Here is a 20307-nt window from a genome sequence, read left to right on the forward strand (position 1 = left end):
AAAATATTTTCGTCCTGATTTACATGTGTTTGCATGTATTTTGTATATTGTGGAAGGGGTGTGGGTGGTACAGGTGGGTGGGTACAGGGTTTGTGGGCAGCTGTGGGTGTGTGTATGTGGGGTATCGGGGAAGGTGTGGGAGTGTGTGTGGGATTTGTGGGAAGTGGATAGGTGTCATGGGTGAGTATTGGGGTTTGAGGGGCTGGGTGTGTGTATGTGGGGTGAGGAGACATGGGTGTGTGTGTGTGTGTGTGTGTGTGGTTTTGTTTTTTTTTAAAGAAATGGAGGCCTCACGTCAGGCTGCCAAATCCTTAATTGGGTACTTCAGTAAGTAGCTGAGCACCCAGAACCTCCTCTGATTTCAAAGCAGGTAATTCATTTATTTTCAGAGATAATAAAATGATTAGATTAGTAAATAATTTTAAATAACAAATAAAGTGATAAATTACTGCTATAGGACTACTCAGAAAAGCAAAATTATGTGCTTGCTTAAAGTGTTTGCAAGCTTGGGTCCTTACAGAACAGAAAAGGATGATACATTTATCAAATAATTCTTTTGTTATGAGTGATTTGTTCTGTTCTACTCCGTGCACTGATTCCTCAGTACTGATCCAGACTAAACAAATAACCACTTGCTGGATAACAATAACATTAAAGAAGAGATTTTTGATGGTATTTTAATGGATGATCATAATTACTGACATACAAAAGCGTGTTCTGTTCTCAGTCTAAACATAGGTCAAGTACAACAAATCTCTCACTGTGTAGATCACACAGAGCATACGGGCAGTGTGTTTCCTATCCAATAAACAAGTAAGGACATGATCCTGCAGACACTTATTTTTGTGCTTATCCTTAAGCCCATTGACATCAACAGAAAAATATTGTTAAATACATGCATGCACATTTATAAAATCAAGTCATTTTTTTTCTTTGCTTAACAGGAAGATGAAGATTTCCAGAATCCTTTCCAGCAGTCTGATGATTATTAGGAATCCTGATGTCTGTCCTCTCTACTCTTTCTCCTTTCCATTTTCTCTTGTTAAAATGAGTATATCTCAGTGTTTTGCTAATGGAAACAGAATTACATTTTTAGAAAATGAAGCCTTTTAATTAACCATGGAAGTGTTACTGCAAAACCTCAATTGAGGATGCAGTCACTGAGCTGCCTTGGCAATGAGCCTCCATCAGTATTTCACAAAGCAGAAACCAGTGACCTTGTTTTGTTTGTTGTACATGCTGCTCTGACCACCACAGGAAGGATGTGCAAGTCTTAGAACAGATACTGAAAATTATAGTTAAGGTTTTTTGTATAGCATTGGCAAAGATAATGATGGTTGCTGTTGCAGGGGAAAAAAAGTGAAGAATATTAATAAAAAGCAGAGACTTGCCCTATCTGTGCAGAATGATACACAATATATATAGTGCAATTGATTTTCTATTTAACTGTCATGTATTTGTAATTTTTAAGAAAAAAACAGACTGTTAATTTATAGGTCCTTAAAATATGCTATTAAAAACTTTTGCAATAATTCATTTATTATAATATCAAACACATAAATGTGGGTTAGCAGTAGGCCTGCGTGAAGCAGCAAATATTCACTTCAGATTTGGATGCAGCCGATTCGGTGGGGAGTCAGTGGGGCTGGCAGGGGTCCCTCCATGATCCCCTCCCCTTCCCCCAGCCCCCACTCCCTGGCCCCTAGTACTTACCAGTTCAGAGTCAGCTGCAGCTCCCTGCAGCAGCCACCAGGGACTGTCCAAATCATCAAAGCTCTCCAAATCTTTTCTGAAGATTTGGAGAGAGCTTTGAATCAATTTGGACCTTTAAATTGGTCCCCTGATTCAATTCGATTCGGATTCGGAGATTCGGCCACCAAATCCAGCTGAATCAAATCATCACTCAAAGCTTTGCACAGCCCTAGTTGGCAGCTTATGGGTAGCTTTGATTTATATTTGTGAGAAACAGCTGAATTATGCAACGTTAGTTTACCAGGAGAGGTCTAATTCAGTGAAGCAGTCAGATATACCCCATTAATGCAAACTAAGCTACATTACTCCTAGAGAAATCTTAAACAGCATACAGTGCCCTGTGTTTGCTTTAGGTCATATTCAGATTGCTCATATACATGATGAAAGCCTAGGCAGCTCCTTGATAAGGTTTTAGGAATACCTTCAACTTTATTTTTCCTTCTGTAGTTAAACTGATGATCACATACCCCTGGACTGAATACAGTGTTTACAGATACATTTCTAAATAATGTACTGAGACCATTCTTCAGGGCTAGGGACAGACATTCAGAAAGCCAGAGCCTGAATTGTTTCAACCTTTGCAGGTTAGTTTAATCTGTGTAGGCTGAACCGGTTTGTAACAGGACAAACTTTCTCTCTGGACTGAGGCAATGCCTGCATTGCCTTAGTCCAGAGAGGACATGGAGTGGTGGGGGTTGGGGGTAGAGGGGGGCTCAGGGATGGACATGGGACTCCGTCCCTGTCCCTCCACCCCCCATCATTCTTGATGGGCAATTTGCTAGTAACCTCATAAATCTGGCGTGCTCGAGACCAGATTTTTGAAACTGGAGTGGTGGCCAGTCACAGAGCAGGGGGGAGGGTGGGGTTGTGGTGGCTGGTCCCAGAGCAGTGGAGCCAGGTGATGGATGGTTGTGGGAGCTGCCACGTGCAAGCTTCCCCCTCCTCTACTCCCCAATGTAGAGTATTTTTAAAAAGTGCCAGATTTTTGAGAATTCCAGATTTTTTATATCCAGATTTATGAGGTTATACTGTATGTGTGTGTATGTGTGAGAAAGTGTGTGTGAGTGTGTGTGTAGCACAAGCTTTCATGAAGGTCACTTCATCAGATGCCATAAAAGAACATGCACAAATTCGTATAAGAGAAACAAATTAGAATACTAACGGCATCTCAATCACTTCTGCCCATAATCCCTTCCACACCTCAAGTACTGCCCCTGGCCTGGGATCATAAATAATGAAGAAAAATAACAAAGCAGTCAGACATCTGATAAGTTTAGCAGCTTATCCCAAACATCTGAGAGAGAAACTGGGATAGAAATGGAGACACTCTTGCAAGATTTCTGGGCTTCATAATTCTGGTTTTCCAGAAAGAACAGAGAGAATCTCTCAGATTATTTCAGTTTATATACGTCAAGTCCCTACTGAAACAAGGAAATGAAGTGTATATAAATATAGGAGCATGAAAATGGAAAAAAGTTAACCAGGTGAATATTGTTGGCTGAAGTAGTTCATTATCAACTAGTTAGAGATGCCTGGGTTTTTTAGTCTGTTCTTTTTGGAACTACAAAATTTAGTTCCTTCAGTGTCTCTTCTTGTCTTATGCTCTTTGTATCCCTTGTTTTGCCCTTTTTGTTATTAAACATGTTTATTGTGGCTGTACTCAGGCACCCAAATGAATGGGGCTATACATGGTTTGTGCACATTGAAGCGGCTGTGGCTTTTGGTGAGAACAGTGCTTAAACTCTGCACATCCACATCTGCAGGCATTTTTCAAATCCAAAAATGTATAACTAACACAGCTCTAAGCCGGTGGTTTTCAACCTGTGGTCTGCAGACCCCTAGGGGTCATTTCCTGGGACTCCTAGGGGTCCACAGACTGTCTAAAGGTGACTATGATCAATCAAAAGTGTGTGAATACCCACACTTCCAATTCAAAGGGTCCACACCTCCATTCAAAATTATCAAAGGGGTCTGAGCCTCCATTTAAAATGTTTTAGGGGTCCACAAATGAAAAAAAGTTGAAAACCACTACTCTAAGCTCTTCCCACCGAACCCATGCTTGAGCCCTCAGGTTCTGGTTTTACTGAAAGCAGCCACTGATAACAAGGCCAGAGTAGCCCCACCGCTCAAATTCTGGATTTGGAGCCCATCAGAAGGTGTAAGTGAATGCAGCCTGGACAGGACATGTTTGGTCTGATCCTTAGCAGGCCCCATTGCTGCTGCAGTGCAGAAAAGCCCATTTTACTTGGCATTATATAAACTGGAGTAGAAGACAGCCCCTACCTTAAAGAGTTTACAATCTCCTTAAAGAGTTTACAAGAAGAGTTTTCTTCTGTTTCTCTGCTATACTCTTTTATGACATGTTCAAAGGAAAATACAAGAGACTGTAGTGCTCACCATTTCTGCTAGTGATAAATACAAGAACATTCCAGCTGTGACTGTAAAAATCCAGTTCTGAACACATGTGTCGGTAGATACAGAAAGGCCAATGTAAAGCCCTAAGAAGGCAGTTAGTGCACTTATAAAATTCATTAGAATTGCAATTTTTGTGGAGAGCCCTGTACTTAACAGCACAGCAAAATCTCCTGCATAGAAAAAATAAGAGGAAGACAATTTATTACACAGCTGATAAAACATTTTCAAAATCATCTGATAGTAAATCACACAATAATTAAGATATACACAAACACAATGTATTGGGTAATAGTTTCGGGGCATCTGTGACATTTCCAGCTTGGATACATTCAAACATGAAATCACATGCTTTCCCAGAGTTTCTAAATCTTTCTTAATTGGGAACTTGCCAGCAGAAACCTTGTGATTATATCTGTAACTTGGCCTTTGAGTCTTTACTTACAGGTGCTGTATGTCAGAAAAAATGCTGGGTTTGATTTTGAACTTGGGAGGGTAATTTCATTGCTTTCAGTGAAGGTACTCCCAGTTAGCCCTGTGATAAGTTATATCACAATTACCCATTAAAATGTTCCCCTTCTATTATATACATGAAAGTCACATAGCACAAGTATTTTGGAGGAAAGTTAATTGCATTGTCTTGTTACCCACACCAGTTTGGCTGTAATTAACATTTTATCATTCTGGCCTATCAGTTAGCAAAAGTGTTTGTAGTCTCTGGAACCAGTACACTGAGAAGTTGCTTCTCCACAGTGCAGAGTTGGAGGGATCTATGTATATGTGTAGGGCTAAAAATAATGAATAGGAAAAGCAGTGCTAGCAGATCCACTTGTATTACTGAAAGCAGTGCTGTGTATCCACAGCATTTCTTATAACTAGCAGCAAGACTAAACCCAATGTGGGGTGTGGACTTCTTAGTGCCTTGACTGCATGGTGAGGACCTCAATGAATTCCATGTTTCCTCAGCCATAACCACAGCTCATCACTTTGTTTGCTCCTGGGTGCCTGACAATAAGGAATGAGGTGAGGCTTCTGCTCAATGGGAAAGCTTATACCTGTGTGCCAAATCTAAGTCTGTGCTTGAACGCGGGATCGTTGCAGCATTTCCCAAACCATAGGGAGTGCCCTCTCCCAAGGAAGTATAAAAGGTTCTTTTCTGGGATGGAGCACATACAAATTATTGAAGCAATCTGTAGTAACCTCTAGTGAAGCTGGACACTCTTGCACCCTCCTACCTCATCTGCCCCTGCAACTTCCACTACCCTTGCCTCCCCTCACCACAGATTAGTGCTGATCACCCCTGCTGCCAATTGCTACCAGCGTTAGATATGAACCCACAAGGTTTGGGAAATGTTGACTTAACAGATCAGGACTTGTACTACATAGATTCATTGCTTCTCTTCCTTTGGACTACACTGAAGTAAATACAAGTATTAGTTAAGAGCAACAGCCTATCCCTAATTAGAGAGCTATGCTTCTAAGTAGAGGGAACAGCATGATCAAAACAGACCTTCAAGTGGGATCAAAAAAGATCTGCAGTGAGATCTGTATGATACATTACAACATATGCACAAATTGATGTGGGGTTGGACACAGCGGCCCAACCCTCACCGGCCCAACCCTCACTGGCTGATGCATCCTCTTGAGGATATTGTGTGCAGTGGCAGCAAGGCACTAGGGAACGATTCACCCCTACTACTTATGCAGAAGATGGGATAAAAGGAGGGCTGTGCCCTCTTCACCTGATCCATCCAGTGTACCAAGGCAGGATCCAGTAAAATGGCATTGTTACCCAAGACCATGAAACTGGTTAGGAAAAATGAGCAATGATGTTTGCTTACCCATTTCATGGGGAATTTCATGGCATAAGATAGCAGTAGTAGTTGTCACACCCGTTTCTGTTGAGGATGAAAATGCTGCTCCTATTACCAGGCCATCAGCAAAATTGTGAAGGCTGTCACCCAACAAAACCATTATTGCTAACAAACTAATTCCTTTGCCTAGGGAACAAAATCAAAAGTAAAACCAAAAATGTATCACATACTTCTACCTATCTGCAAACCAGTTCTATTAATTGAACCCAAACTTTGTGTTGTGAAAAGCCAAGACAACTAAAAGATGACAGTTCTTATTGTACTGGTTTCAAGAATTTAGCATGAAAAAACAGCCAATAATATATTTCAGAACTGCAAATACCAGGCAATAGCCTATTTTTGTCTCTCTTTTTTTTTAAAGTAGGTAGACTATTTTGACAAAAAGTTTAGATTTGGTCTGAGCACCGCTGAGTGATTTACTGCAAGGATTTCTCATTAACTTCACCCTAGGGTGCTCAGGCTCATGTTTGCTTCCCCCCCCCCCATCTCAAACTGTTTTTCCTTAAAAGGAGGAGTTTATCCAAATTGGGTCAGAGAGGTGTACAGCTGTAATGAAGGGAAGAATTTAGCCTCATGTAAATGGTACTTTAAACAGTGTGAGTAGGACAAAATTAATGTTTTCACAGCCTCATCTTTAGGCAGATATTACATTAGGAGAAAGGATTCAAAAGGCAAAACACCTTAAAACACCATCATTAGTACAGTGTCATAGCATATTAGTTCTGACCTTTGTTCCAGTCATTTAATGAACACTGTGATCATGCATACCACTCCTGTCTCTAGCATCAACAATAGAGGTGGCTGTTTTTCTTTCACCTCTTTTCCATGACTTGACTTTAGCACTGAACATCAGGCCTGTGCAAATAGGGAAATAGTTGGTTTGGATTCAGATTCGGCCAATTCAGAGGTCAGTGATTTGATCTGGAGATTCAGATTGCTGTCCCAAATCGATTTGGCCAAATCGGCTTCGGAAAATTCGGTGCTGATTTGGAGAGATTCGGTGATTTGGCCATAGATTGGCAGATTTGGATGAAAACAGCAGAGTTGGTAGTCCCATCAAGGAGATAGATGCAGGGGTTTCTGGGAAACTGTACCTCAAATTGCTGAAAGCAAAACTCCATGTCACTTGTGTGTGTTAAGGCAGATTTGGATGAAAACAGCAGGGATGGTAAACTGTAACAGGTGGCCTTACCAGTGCTGGTTATATCTCTGCCCGCCCACCTGTTAGATCTTTGCCAGCCCACCTGTTTCTCTTTTGCTCAGGCAGAAACAGCTCACAAAAGGAACAGAAAGGCTGCAGACAGAGGCTTATATGCTGTTTCTACATCCCTCCCACAGAGCACCGTAATTGGAAGGGGACTCAGGGAAAGATCACAGTCACTGGCCAGTTACAGATGTTAGTCTTTCCCCCCAACTCCCACTCCCTCTTTTCAGTTTCTGTTCCCCTGAAAGACTGCCTTCTGAATCTCCAAATCTTTTTTTTCAAATTGATTCAGAGGTGTTTTTTTTGGTCTCCCAATTCCATTCAGATTCGGTGATTCCGCCTCCGAATCAAGCTGAATCATCTGAATCAAATCAGTGACCAAAGCTTTGCACACCCTTACTGAACATTATGTTATTTGTGTTCTAGCATTCAGCATTGGGAAGACTACTAACCACATGCATAGTGAAAAACATTAAGGCTAGGGACCGACATTCAAAAAGCCTGAGCCTGAATTGATTCAACCTTTGCAGGTTAGTCTAATCTGCCTAGGCTGAACTGGTTTGTAACAGGACAAACATTCTCTCTGGACTGAGACAATGCAGGCATTTCCCTATTCCCTGCTGGCTGCTCAAAGAGTGGGAGTATTGCCAGATCGCAGCCCTCTCCTAGGACCCTGAGGCAAAGGGGTGGGTGAGGAGGGTGTGCAGTGCATTCATCTGTTCCCTGCTTCTTTATACTGTCTGCAGCAGACTGACAGGGGAGAAAGCCATCAGGGAGCTGATAACAGTGTTGATCACCCCATCAAAAAAAAATAGCCTCTCTCCATTAGTTCAAATGCTTCTTAAACAGCTTATCAGGTGACATGTTGATTAGCTCCAAAAAGGCCTATGTGGTCACTGTTCTGTCTGCTTGTGCCAGTGAAATTGGAGAAACACACACACAGACAACTGTCAGCATTAGCTAGATTACTACATGCCTAGGGTCCATGGTGGTGGGGTTTGTTCTGTGAGAGATGGGAGGGAGGGGGGTGGGGGATTCCTGCTTGTCCAGCAAGCAGTGAAGGTGGTAGGGCAGGGGGAAGCCAGGCACACCCTGCTGTACCTGCAGTCTCTTCTGGAGCTGCAGCCACGGAGCAGAGGGGAGGGGCCAGCTCTGCTGTGCAGCAGGGAGCTCCACCCATCCCAGAGAGCATGCCAGAATGCTGGGGGAGTCTGGTTTATCTTAAACCAGCAAGGGGTCTGGGACAAACATTGCTTAAACTGGTTTGAGCCAAATCAGTTAAGTCTGATACTGCATTCAACCAGGTTTATCTCAAACTGGTTTTAGCCATTTTCAAACTGGTTTATGTGCACTGAACAGCTGTTCTGTTACAGATTTAAACTAATTTCTGATCACTTAAACTGGTTTATGTGCAATGTCTGTCCTTAGCCTAAGTGTTTTAGGATAAATCTTCTGCTCACTACCTGGACCAGACAGCTGGGTTGCATGAACTCATACACAGGGGAAATACATTTTTCTCCCAGCTATAGAGAAGCTGTAGGCTATAGCTAGGGGCCATAGAGTTCAATAATTAGAGCAGGTTTATAGCTGGTGCCAAATTCCTGAACCATTTTTGGTCCTGGGACAATTCATTCTATCCACACTCATAACCACATATGCATCACACATTACATATCTCCCAGAAAGCCTGCCCAATGCCTATGTATCCTGCGTGCATAGTAGAACAGCAGTGGTTCTGTCCCACTGCTAAGGCATACCTGTCTGAGGGTGAAGTTACACTTAGATTACAATAAAGATACTTAAAACACGAGTGTCTTCATGGTAAAACTCGTTAAGTAGTGCTAAATACCCTCTGCATGTCTCAAAGTTACACCACTTCAGGCAAGGGTTAACTCTGGGCTGGGCTACCTAGTTTGGGTTAGGGTAACTCCAGTCTCCTTCATAGAGATAAAATGAGCAATTTGCAGTCCTTCAGTATCCCAGGATGCACTCCCCACCATCCCATGTAGGGATAGAACCCAGGTTCGCTGTCTCCTAGCCAAACCCCTACTCACCAGCCCTCTAGTGGTAAGTAAGAGCCCTGCAGGCAAGAAACAATATTAACCCTTAGCTCACAACTGTTCACAGCATGTGCTAACTTTAACACCACTTAACACTCCATGGTTTTAGTATGATCTAAGTATAACGTGTAACTTCACCCTGACTATACAAGCAGGGTCAGGATCAGCTTTCCTAACTACCCTCTACCACCTCATAGATACAACATGACTACCCTGGGTTGTAAGGTGGTATTTCGCAGGTGAATATAAGGTGGATATTGTTATTACAAGGTTTTATTGCAATACCTTTTTTCCAGAGAGAGAAGACTGTTTTACAGAGTTGTGGGGGATGATTTTCTTACGTAAACTGGCTAAAGCCAAAGCCTTCAAACTGTTATTAACCCCCCTCCCCCCCAAAAAACAAACAAACAAAAAAACACAGCATAAAAGCCTAACATCTGTATTCAGAAAATCCTCCCCAGTTGCCTGGGAGCCCTATAGGTTCAGTAACATTGGCAGGCTTGTTAGATTTTCTTGCCAGCTTACAGAGCCAAATGTGGATGTCCCCAGATCACACAGCTCTTTCTAAACACTTTGGGCACTTTATAATCAATAGTACAGGACAAGAGTTGCATAGAAATAATATATTGCTGCACTACAGTAAGTTTGTGATTTGTCATAAGTATTGGCTAGAATGAAACTGTAGTTCACCATAAGATATTCAGTCTGTTTTATTTAAATAACAGTTGTGGAAAGAGGAATAGTGTAATTACTGGAACTCCATCCAACATATTATCATCAATAATATAAAATGGGGGTCAGAGTAACTTTATGGTGTGTGAAACATTTTAAAGCTTTTGCAAATGTAGCCTTTGTGAACATACTGGACCAACATCGAAGAAAATCCATGCATGAAAAACCCTGAAGGCTTTTCCTCATTTTTCTTCATTCCATTTTAAATAACAATAATGTTCTTAACAAACATGTGAATACACTTTACTGCTCTACTCTACAATTTCCTATGAAAATAAGCATTTTAATTTAAATACATCTTTGAATAACCTGCATTACATTTGTAAATGTTGGTGCATTCTTTGAATAAACCAGGAAATGGGGCCCATAGCAGATTCTGCTTCTTAATTTTTCTAGAGCTAGCTTAGGTTGGATTTTTACCACATGATTTCACATTTACAGGGTTTAATTTGATCAACCTTTGCCCATAAGCATAAAGCTTTTAGTTCAAAGTTTTCATGGTTAATACCATATGCTCCTCACAAAAGCATTTCTGATAAATCTAATATGAATCAGAAAATGCAAATACAAAATGCTAATATTGTTTGCTGAGATAAAGACAGAAGGGATCTTACAGTGAGAAACATAAAAAGGACTTAGCTACCTAAATGGAGATCTAACTGGAATTTAAGACATGCAAGTGCAAAAGTAAATCCCTCTGCCTGACTCATTGATGGCTGGAAAATTCCCCAAGCACCTAAAACTCTGATTCTGTGCATGTCCAGAACTGCTTCCATTTTGTCAGGGCTTAGCATCTGGGTGTTTATCTTAGGCCTACTCTGCACACCAACAGGACTTGGCTTCACATAAAATACAGCCGCAGTGGCCACATATGTCCAAGAACTACAGCTAGACAATGCCTCTCCCGTCAATCACACACCCCTTTTTATGCAATAGCAAAGTGGATGTAGACACCCTGAATTCAATGCCCCTGGCCTCAGGAGATATTCATGTTGCCAAGGACAGCGGTGGCCTGTCCAGGTGCCATAAGTGGCACAGGAAGCCTCTATGTGGCATGCAGAAGATTGGGAAGGGGACAGGTAGCACAGTGGTAGATAGAGCAGGAAGCAGAAAGCAGAGCAGGAGATAGAATAGGGCAGGGAACAGAAAGCTGAGCAGAAAATTGGTTAAGAGAAAGGGATCAGAGTGGTGCTCAGGGAAGGTGCGTGGCTAATTTGTGGCATGCACATCGAAAGAGTTGACCTCCACTAGATGTAGTGTGATCTATGGATGGCCATATCCAGGGAGCTGAAAGATGTGGACTTTAACCCCTCAGGAGGAGAACAGCCTGTAACCTGGTCTCCCACTCCCTGGGTGAATGCTTCAACCAGAGGCAAAGTATAAAAAAGCGTGGTTTTGGTACCTCTTCCAGATATCTTTAAAAGAGATGTGTGATTTCGTCTCTCTGTTTTCTCTTAGGCATCTATTTCCAGGTGTAGTTTCATGGCTGTGAAATGCAAGGAGAGGGAGTTGTGTCCCCAACACTCAGGGTTAGGTATGTAAGCCCAGAGAGATGAAATTTAAGACATACCCTGTGTTCTGTGTTTCTTATTAGCTACTGTGGGTGGCATCTTTCTCAGTCTGCTGTCTGTTGCAAATCCTATTCTGAGCTACCTCACTTTTCCCATCCATTGTTCGAGGAGCTCAAGGGCTTACGTCATGTGCCTGAAAGATTACATCAGCAATCCAATGCCTAAATCCCTTGGCTGATTTAGGCCTTAGTCAAAAAATGTATCAAGTATCAAAATAAAGTCTTTGAAAGTTTGTTATTTCTCAAAATATTTTTGTACAATATTATGCCTAGTTTTCCAATGCAGCAAGAGGACTGAGTTATGACCCCAAAAAATGAAATGGAGCAGGGAATTTTTAATGAAGAGATACTTGGAAAATTATCTCAAAAAGAAACATACTATATTTGGAGCAGGTAACCTTGACACTGCCTGGAATTTCTCTGATGTTTAGTAGATAGTGATGACTAAACAGGATCGCAAAATCTAGAGATGAAGTAGATAGTAGCAGTGAAACGGGTACTTGATGATATACTGAAGGAAAGGTCAGAATCAAGCAACCAGAATCCAGTTTTCAAGAAGTAAAATCCATGACAAAATGGAAACAAAGCCTATAATACCCAGAGAAGAGTACAAAGAAGCTAGCAGAGCCTTATGAGACTACCAAAGCATTTTGGGTCAGGTCCTGAAACCTTATTGTCACTAGACAAAAGGGAAAAGAATATAGTAAGTACACAGATTTTAGGTAATATAGGGTTCTTTCAGTCTTATCCCTGCTATGATATTAAATGGACTAAATGATCTACTGAGGTCCCTTCCAACCCTAACATATATGAATGTAAAGAGGTTATATACATATTCAAGAGCAGACTTAGGTCTGTACTACAGTGTCTCGTTTTTTCATAAAGAAAAGCCAAGCAGAGACAATGAGAAGGATTTCTTAACTCACTTAATCAGACAATAAGGGAATTGGTTGGTCAAAAAATATCTTGAATAATATAATGAGTCCAAAGCTCCATATGAAGAATAAATCCCTGCAGATTTTAATAAACCTATTTCATTAACATGAAGGAGACAGAAGGAGTAAGGGAGGAATTGTTTTTAGTGTGGTGAGTCAGGAAATGAAGAGCGATGACAGTAAATTATAGACAGGTAGTTAGCTATGTTAATCTGCAGTCAGGCAGAAGGCAAGGTGGAGGTGCATTTTATAGACTAACTGAATCAGAGATGGATGAAAGGACATACAGAGACCAGGACTATAAAATTTTGCTCAATGCATGTCCAGTCATAGTATCTGATGAAGTGAGCTGTGGCTCACAAAAACTCATGCATCTCTGATTCAGCTGATAAGGTGTGCTTCTGCTTTTGCTTCACAGTAAACAAGTGAGTTTTTCCCTGTAAGTGAAGGGTTTTGGAAAAATAGTTCACAATGGCGGGTAAGCAAACATTGAAGTGAGGACCATCTAAGATTAATGAACTTCACAATTATAGGGCTGGCTAGCTGGAAACATTTCTTAAAACAGATTTAATTATGTAGCCAGGCAGCAACGGATGTGATGATGTAACACACAGAAAACAGAGCTGAGCCAGTTTCACACCCCATCCTAAATCTTGGGATTTTGTGTTGCCTGTTTAGTCTTTTTATCAATACTAACGTTTTCTGCTGGTTGCCTCATTGTCTGTAGGAACTGCAGCAGCCTCAGAATCTTCCGGACTTTTCTAATTAAGAGGAGAGAGAATGGATTGGTTATAGGGGCTGTTTCAACCTGTTGTTATTAAACAGTAAAAAGTCAAATAGCTTCACTGATTTTTGAAGGAAACATTAGCTGTTGTCATCTACATCTATGCCATTATCATCACCGGAGTTACTAATTGAACACTGATCGCGTGGCTATTCTTTCCACAAGGAACTCTTAATCTAACTCAGACATAAATAAATCATTTTGGTACCATTGTGGTCTCTTGAGAAAATCATGGTTCATTGTTGAACCTAAAATTGAGGCCTAAAATTCAGAGTTGAAGAGGACTGTGTTACAATTCAGGGAATTGTACAGTTTTTGTTATGAGTCAGCAAGCTTTGATGTATCATAATCATGGGTAGTGTGAAAGCATTTTTAAGGAAAAATAGTAGACTGGAATTTATACGGACTCATGGAGTCCATGATCTTATTAGCCACTTTGAAACTGCAAGATCCTGATGGAGATGACAAGAAATATCATTTGGAGATAGCAAACAAATATTAAGGTACTGGACTGCCTGAGTTTTGAAATATTAATATGTCTACTTTTGTAACACGCCCTCATCTTAGTTTTAGGAGTGAGTCATAAAAACAGCAGAGGAACCATCCTCTTTTTGTGTTAACTGTTTTTCATGCATGGTGCCTACCAGCTGGAACAGAACTGGGCCCCAAATTTCCTTCACTGTGGTGCACCACCTCAACCCCTTAGTCTGTCTAAACTGAGGATTGCAACCAGTTGCAATCATTAGTAGCTGGGCAACAATGTTGTTGAACTGTTGTTGAACCCTACTGTAGAAGGGTAGAGGTGGTATTTGGCACCACAAGAGTTCACCCTCATTTCAGGCTGTAGTAAGTTCCTCTGGTGTAACAAATAGCTTTGCCCATGACACTAGAGGTTTGAACTCATGTACCTGATTTGCCTATCAACTTTTAGAACTGGGGCAAGGCCTTAATCTCACTATGTATTCCCCATTCTGGGAAATGGAGGGCTTTTGGCAAAGAAATAGAGAACCAGCTAGATTTCCAGTCTTAATCTCTGCTTAGTTGGGGAACCAAGGTATTAAAACTGCCATAGCTGCCTATACAGAGCTCACAAAGAGGATACTTTGTGCGAGTCAGCACTCACTGCTCCAAAGAACAGAACAACAATGCATGCTGGCTGCAGTGTCTTGTGTGGTTCTCTTTTACTACGAATTATTGTGGCGATGAAGTAAAAAAGGGGTTGTGTGCCTCTGAGGCACAGACTAAAAAAAGTCTTTTATTTCTACATTTAAGAAAACAACAACTTTGCTTTCCATGAGTTTAGCCAGTCATATGAATTCCAGCATTTATTCCAAGTTTTCTCATAGTATTTATTCACATGGCATCTCTTTGAACTCTGTGTCAAAAATCCAAGACTGATCATTGACCTGAAAGATTTATTAGTTTTTTGTAGTCGACCAATGTTTGTCTAATAATTATGCACAAGGTTCTGAAAAACATGGGCAGCTCTCATCCAGACTGACTCAGTCACATTAGTTCCTATTATCCATGAATAGCTTTAGGATGGTTTTGGTCATTAATGTAAACAGGAAGTAATCATGCAACTTGAAATTTAGTATGTTCTCTCTTCACTAGTTTGCTTACATGCATTCAGGCAACAATTTCCCAACTGTGGTCTGTGGATCAACAGTGGCCCATGGGTCATTTCTTGATAACCACTTTTCTATAAAAAGTGGTCCATAGAAATATTTGAGACCCACCAATTTAAATTAGACTGCAGCTACATATCCTGAAACTACAGACAATCTGAAGGAGAGACTGCCCTTGGAAAAAAGAAAAAAAGTGTTAAAATGTAGCAACCCATGCTGAGCACTCCTCCATAGATATAACTGGAATTTTTTTAGTAATTAGGTATTTTCAATTGTCTGGTTTTATGTACATATTCAAATAAATGGAAACATGTAGGCTGAGATTTCAGCTGTTAACTAATTATATACTGTAATTTTTTTGGACACAATCTTTCAATACATACTCTAACTTAAAGTTTGAAAGGAGTTTGGCCAGGAGCTTCAAGGAAATGGGTATGCTATGTGACAGTAGAGCACCATCTGGTACAGGTTATTCATAAATAAAATATACATTTTCCTAGGACAAAAAATTTAAATCAGGACAAAAATCATGCATATTTTAAATTGCTTTGGGAGAACTTTCTCAACCCAGAACTGTCCTTATCAAACTGGACTGCTTGGTAGTTATATCCTTGCATGTGATTTACTTTTGGAAAAAAGGAAGATGGCAATTTTTTGAAAATATTCAGGGCAAAAGGAATTCCATCTTTCTGTTTTGTATTTGTAGATGCTCTTTATAAAGATTTATGATTAAAATCTGCCTGACAAGATGTATTATGTACTGAGAAATCTACAGATACTTAACAATGCATCCTTTCTCAGGCCACAGAATGAGAAAATTAATAAACACTGAAAAATATTATTAACTTATGATATTAATTGGGTTTATTCTTTGAGATACAGAGAAAGAAGGAAATCAAGTCAGTAAAGCATTTCATATCAGGAACCTACCAACTGTATGGTTGAAGTAGATTTGTCTCTGCCTGAATGGTCATTTAATTCAGAATCCACTGGGAGGTCATGGGAATGCCCCAAGTGCCCATTAACTAATGAAAGGCTCTGCTGGATGAAGATGCTTTGCAATTAGTTCTGAAGCCAGATGGATACAGGTGCAGTCTTTGTCAGTTTCATGTTCAGATTTAGCATTTACATGACCTATGAGAGATCTTAGCTTGAAAATAAGAACAGTTGAAAAGACTGCAAGCTGTGCTAAACATTTTCTAATGCCTTTTCAGTTCAGAAAACTGAATCTGAAAAAAAGTTTAGTGTTTTATAGGGAACTTCAAAACATTTATAAGAAATTATTTTGTTTTAAAAACTAAGGTTTGGGGTTCCCAGCTGAGAGTAATAAAGAATGTAATGCTTAGTGTTCATTTAAAGACCTGGAGAAAAATAGTCTCTCTCTCTCTCTTTGGTTGAGTAAACACAAAGTCATTATGTTTTATTTATAAGTTGAATTACTTCATTCTTAAAATCTCACATGTAAAATCCTAACGTTACAATTTTCATGCTATTCTCATTCCATTTAGGTTACGTGGTGTTCTTGTGTTTCAATCCTGCATTCATTAAAGGTGGTGGTGGGGAGGGGGTTTGGATGCATGAGGAATAGATTTCTGGTCAGGCCAGTGGTTAAGCATCCTATGCAAAACAGCAGCAGCAAAAGTTAAGCTGTCTGAAGCAAAGTTAAGATGACCTCCCATCCTGAGAGAATAAATGAAGCATCATGTTATGTACTACATGATATCCTTGTGGGTAATGACATTTTCAAACACCAGGCATGCTGAGATAAAATAATAGAATTACTGAATGCATGGTATCCAACTATGAGACAATACTAATATAATACTAGATTTGAAGTTCAACATCTATATTAATTTAAAAAAATCCATTGGGACAGCAAATTGTGAGCAATTTGGTAAATTTTAAAGTGTAATTTTTCAAAGTGCCTTTAAAAGCACTTTGTTTACATTTTTCTTTCAGCTCTCCAGACAGAGCCAATATGAAACAACTTCTGTATAGAGGCACACTTTTCACCTGCTCCCATGCTAGCTAGGAAAGTTTGCTTATAGAATACAATAATTAAATTAACTAGCCCTTTTTAGAGTTAAATACATAAAACCTATGGAACAAAGTAGAAATTGAAGGCAAGTCTGGTGGGAGTAGTTTGGGAAGCAGCACTTTATAGTTTGTCTTACCTCATTCATGCAGTTTATAATTTCAAAATTAGTGATTTAAAAAGAGATAAAAAATAAAGTTCTACCTGGACACTTGGTGATACCAAAAGAAAGAAACATTTTTCTATCAGAAAAAACCCATGAATTCCTCCAATCGTTCCTAAAAGTTTCCAAACATATTCTTTCCCATTGTAGATGTGTTCCAACTCTTGTGCTTCATGTTTATGTAACCCAAGAATCTGGAAAAAGCGGTGAAGTAAAAAGAATTAAAAAAAAATCATTTGGCTTTTGCTATTTGTCCATAATAGGGTAACTGTATGCTTAAAGTTTTGCTTCACTATCACTGCTAGAATTATAATAATGTGTTTTAAGGTGTCTGGTGGACACCTGTGTAGATGGATGAAATTAAATGAGTAATGGCTTCCATTATGTTTCCATCAACCCTTGTTGCTAAGAGCATTGTTATTTCCAGAGGCCTGTTTCCTTTTTTGTACTTCTGGAGTAGTTTGATCATTACAGTCTAAAAAGTTGTTTGGGTCATCCTCAGATACTAAATTCATAGAGAAAATGGCAGATTGAGGATGGAGAACATAGTAGCATTCCTTTAAAATGCTTTGAAATGTGTCCAATAATAATGACTGGCCTCTCTTTTGATAGGTCTTGATGTCCCAGTAATCATCTTTTTTTCTTCTGCTAATTGTTTGTCTGCTACCCCTGGGAATTTTTCCCTTTTCCAATTTAACAGCTGTATTCTCTGTTCTTAAAAACTGCTGTACTTGCTCTCCTCCTCAAACCTGAAGAAGATTACTTTGCATTTGAAAGCTTATTTAACTTTACAATTAATCCAATGAAGGACATTGCCTGCCCCCCCAATTCTTACTTCTTACAAAATTACTTCTTGCAAAAAATTGTGGACCATTATGGCTACAGCAACCCTCTAACACTGCTTTGTATCTAAAAGATGGCACTTTAAAAGTGATACATGTTGGATACATCACTGTAAAAGTTAAGGGGTGTTAAATACCTGAGGGATTTAGAAGTACATGTTCCAATGACTTTTAATGACACTTATTTCCCTAAGTTTTTTGGTATTTTCTAGTCCTGCCTTCCAGGCCCTTCCAACATAGAAAACTACCTGTACCTGACACAGATAGGTGATTATTAGACAGCTATCTACCAGCTTCTTCTTGATTTTTCCCAATCCAACAACAAGACACAGGGTTAGTGTAATATGTTTGACTCCTTCCTTGGCTTCACACAGGACACAAAATCTATAGCTATCTCTACTGGTTTGCAAGATATTTCTCTCAGATCTTTTTCTTCCATTATATTTTATTAATGAGAACCTTTGTGTGAAAACAGGACCCATGTTTCTTCTGAGTTAATCATCTGTTGCCTTCTGCTTCTCACTCTTCAACCTTTCTCTGATTTTGCAAAGTGGATAGTGCAATGGGAGGGCTAGATCTATGACTTTTAAACCACATGGGAAACTTTATTTTATAAAAATAAGAGCACATGAACATTGGCTAGGTTGAAGATACAAGATTTTCTGGATATCATTGTGGAGAAGAATGGAAAGAAGGCAGCATCATAAAGTAAGCATTTCTTTACATATAGGAATCATGCATGTTACCTGTGGAATTAGATGCAGCAGGGCATCTCCAGAAAGGGTCCCAACAGCTAAACCTACAAACAGCTGCAAAATGAGTGTATAGATTTCTTGACACGAGTTGAACAAAATGAGGGTTGTACCAAACATAGATCCGATAGTAATAAGCAAAACTGCAACAGTGCTGTAGCCATACTCTATGGGGAAAAGGAAACAAATAAAACCAATGGCACCTTTAATCATTCATTATTTAATTATTTGAAGCACACCAGTAGGAAAAGTGTGAGCAGTACTACATTTTTCTTTTAGATGCATAAGGGAAGGGTCAAGACCTACAAAGAATTCATTTTACAATGACTTGAAGAGGAACAACCCCACCCCAGAATACCAGGCCATAAAAGACAGATATGCTTCTACTGTGGAGATGACTGAAATTCAGAATACCTTACTTGTGGGGAGGCAAGATTGTCTCTCTTTTCTGTTTGCACTGACTTTTAATTCACTTGGTCACTGTGACTGGTCCTTATAAATATTCACAGCTAATACTACCTTATTAGCTTAACAGTGTGTGTACACCTGGGGGTGGGGGGAAGAACCTGTCAGACCAACCTGGTGGCCTTCTATGACCAGGTCACAAAATCCTCAGACGCAGGTGTAGCAGTGGACGTAGTCTTTCTGGACTTTAGGAAGGCCTTCAACACTGTCTCTCACCCCATTCTCACTAAAAAACTAGGGGACTGTGGCGTCGACACCTACACAGTCAAATGGGTCACTAACTGGCTGGAGGGCCGCACCTAGAGAGTGGTAGTGGATGGGTCATTTTCGACCTGGAGGGATGTGGGCAGTGGGGTTCCACAGGGCTAGGTTCTTGGGCCCGTGCTGTTCAACATCTTCATCAGTGACTTGGACGAGGGGGTAAAAAGCACCCTGTTCAAATTTGATGACACTAAGATGTTGGGGGAAGTGGGCATGCTAGAAGGGAGGAATAGGCTGCAATCAGACCTAGACAGGTTACAGGGATGGGCAGGTGAGAACAGGATGGGGTTCAACATTGACAAGTGCAAGGTGCTACACCTGGGGAGGAAGAACCAGCAGCATACCTACAGGCTGGGGAACTCCCTTCTCGTCAGTGCAGAGGCAGAAAAGGATCTTGGAGTCATTATTGATCCCAAAATGAATGTGGGCTGACAATGTGGGGATGCAGTCAGGAAGGCCAACCGTACCTCGTCATGCATCCACAGATGCATCTCAAGCAGGTCCAAGGAGGTGATCCTCCCCCTCTATGCGACACTGGTCAGGCCGCAGCTGGAGTACTGCGTCCAGTTCTGGGCGCCACATTTAAAGAGGGATGCGGACAACATGGAGAGGGTCCAGAGGTGAGCCATTCACATGATCAGGGGGCAGCAGGGCAGGCCCTACGAAGAGAGGCTACGGGACCTGAACCTGTTTAGCCTCCACAAGAGAAGGCTGAGGGGGGATCTAGTGGCCATTTACAAACTAGTCAGGGGGGACCAGCAGGCATTGGGGGAGTCCCTGTTCCCCCGACCACTACCAGGAGTGACTACAAATAACAGTCACAAGCTGGCAGAGGGTA

General features: G+C 40.5%; 1 protein-coding gene across 1 annotated transcript in view; it reads right to left on the reverse strand.

Annotated features, from left to right (window-relative positions):
• Nucleotides 1-20307, reverse strand: part of SLC39A12 (solute carrier family 39 member 12) — a 59957-nt gene that overhangs the window by 8685 nt on the left and 30965 nt on the right. The window contains exons 6-10 of the mRNA XM_019508532.1: nt 18738-18910; nt 17191-17343; nt 13237-13300; nt 6006-6164; nt 4150-4337 (exon numbers count right to left, since the gene is read on the reverse strand). Of these exons, the coding sequence (XP_019364077.1) occupies nt 4150-4337; nt 6006-6164; nt 13237-13300; nt 17191-17343; nt 18738-18910 (737 nt within the window). The remainder of the gene's footprint in view (nt 1-4149; nt 4338-6005; nt 6165-13236; nt 13301-17190; nt 17344-18737; nt 18911-20307) is intronic.

The sequence above is a fragment of the Gavialis gangeticus genome, unplaced genomic scaffold (assembly GCF_001723915.1).
Source record: "Gavialis gangeticus isolate Ggan-Ray unplaced genomic scaffold, GavGan_comp1, whole genome shotgun sequence".
NCBI classification, from domain to species: domain Eukaryota; kingdom Metazoa; phylum Chordata; order Crocodylia; family Gavialidae; genus Gavialis; species Gavialis gangeticus.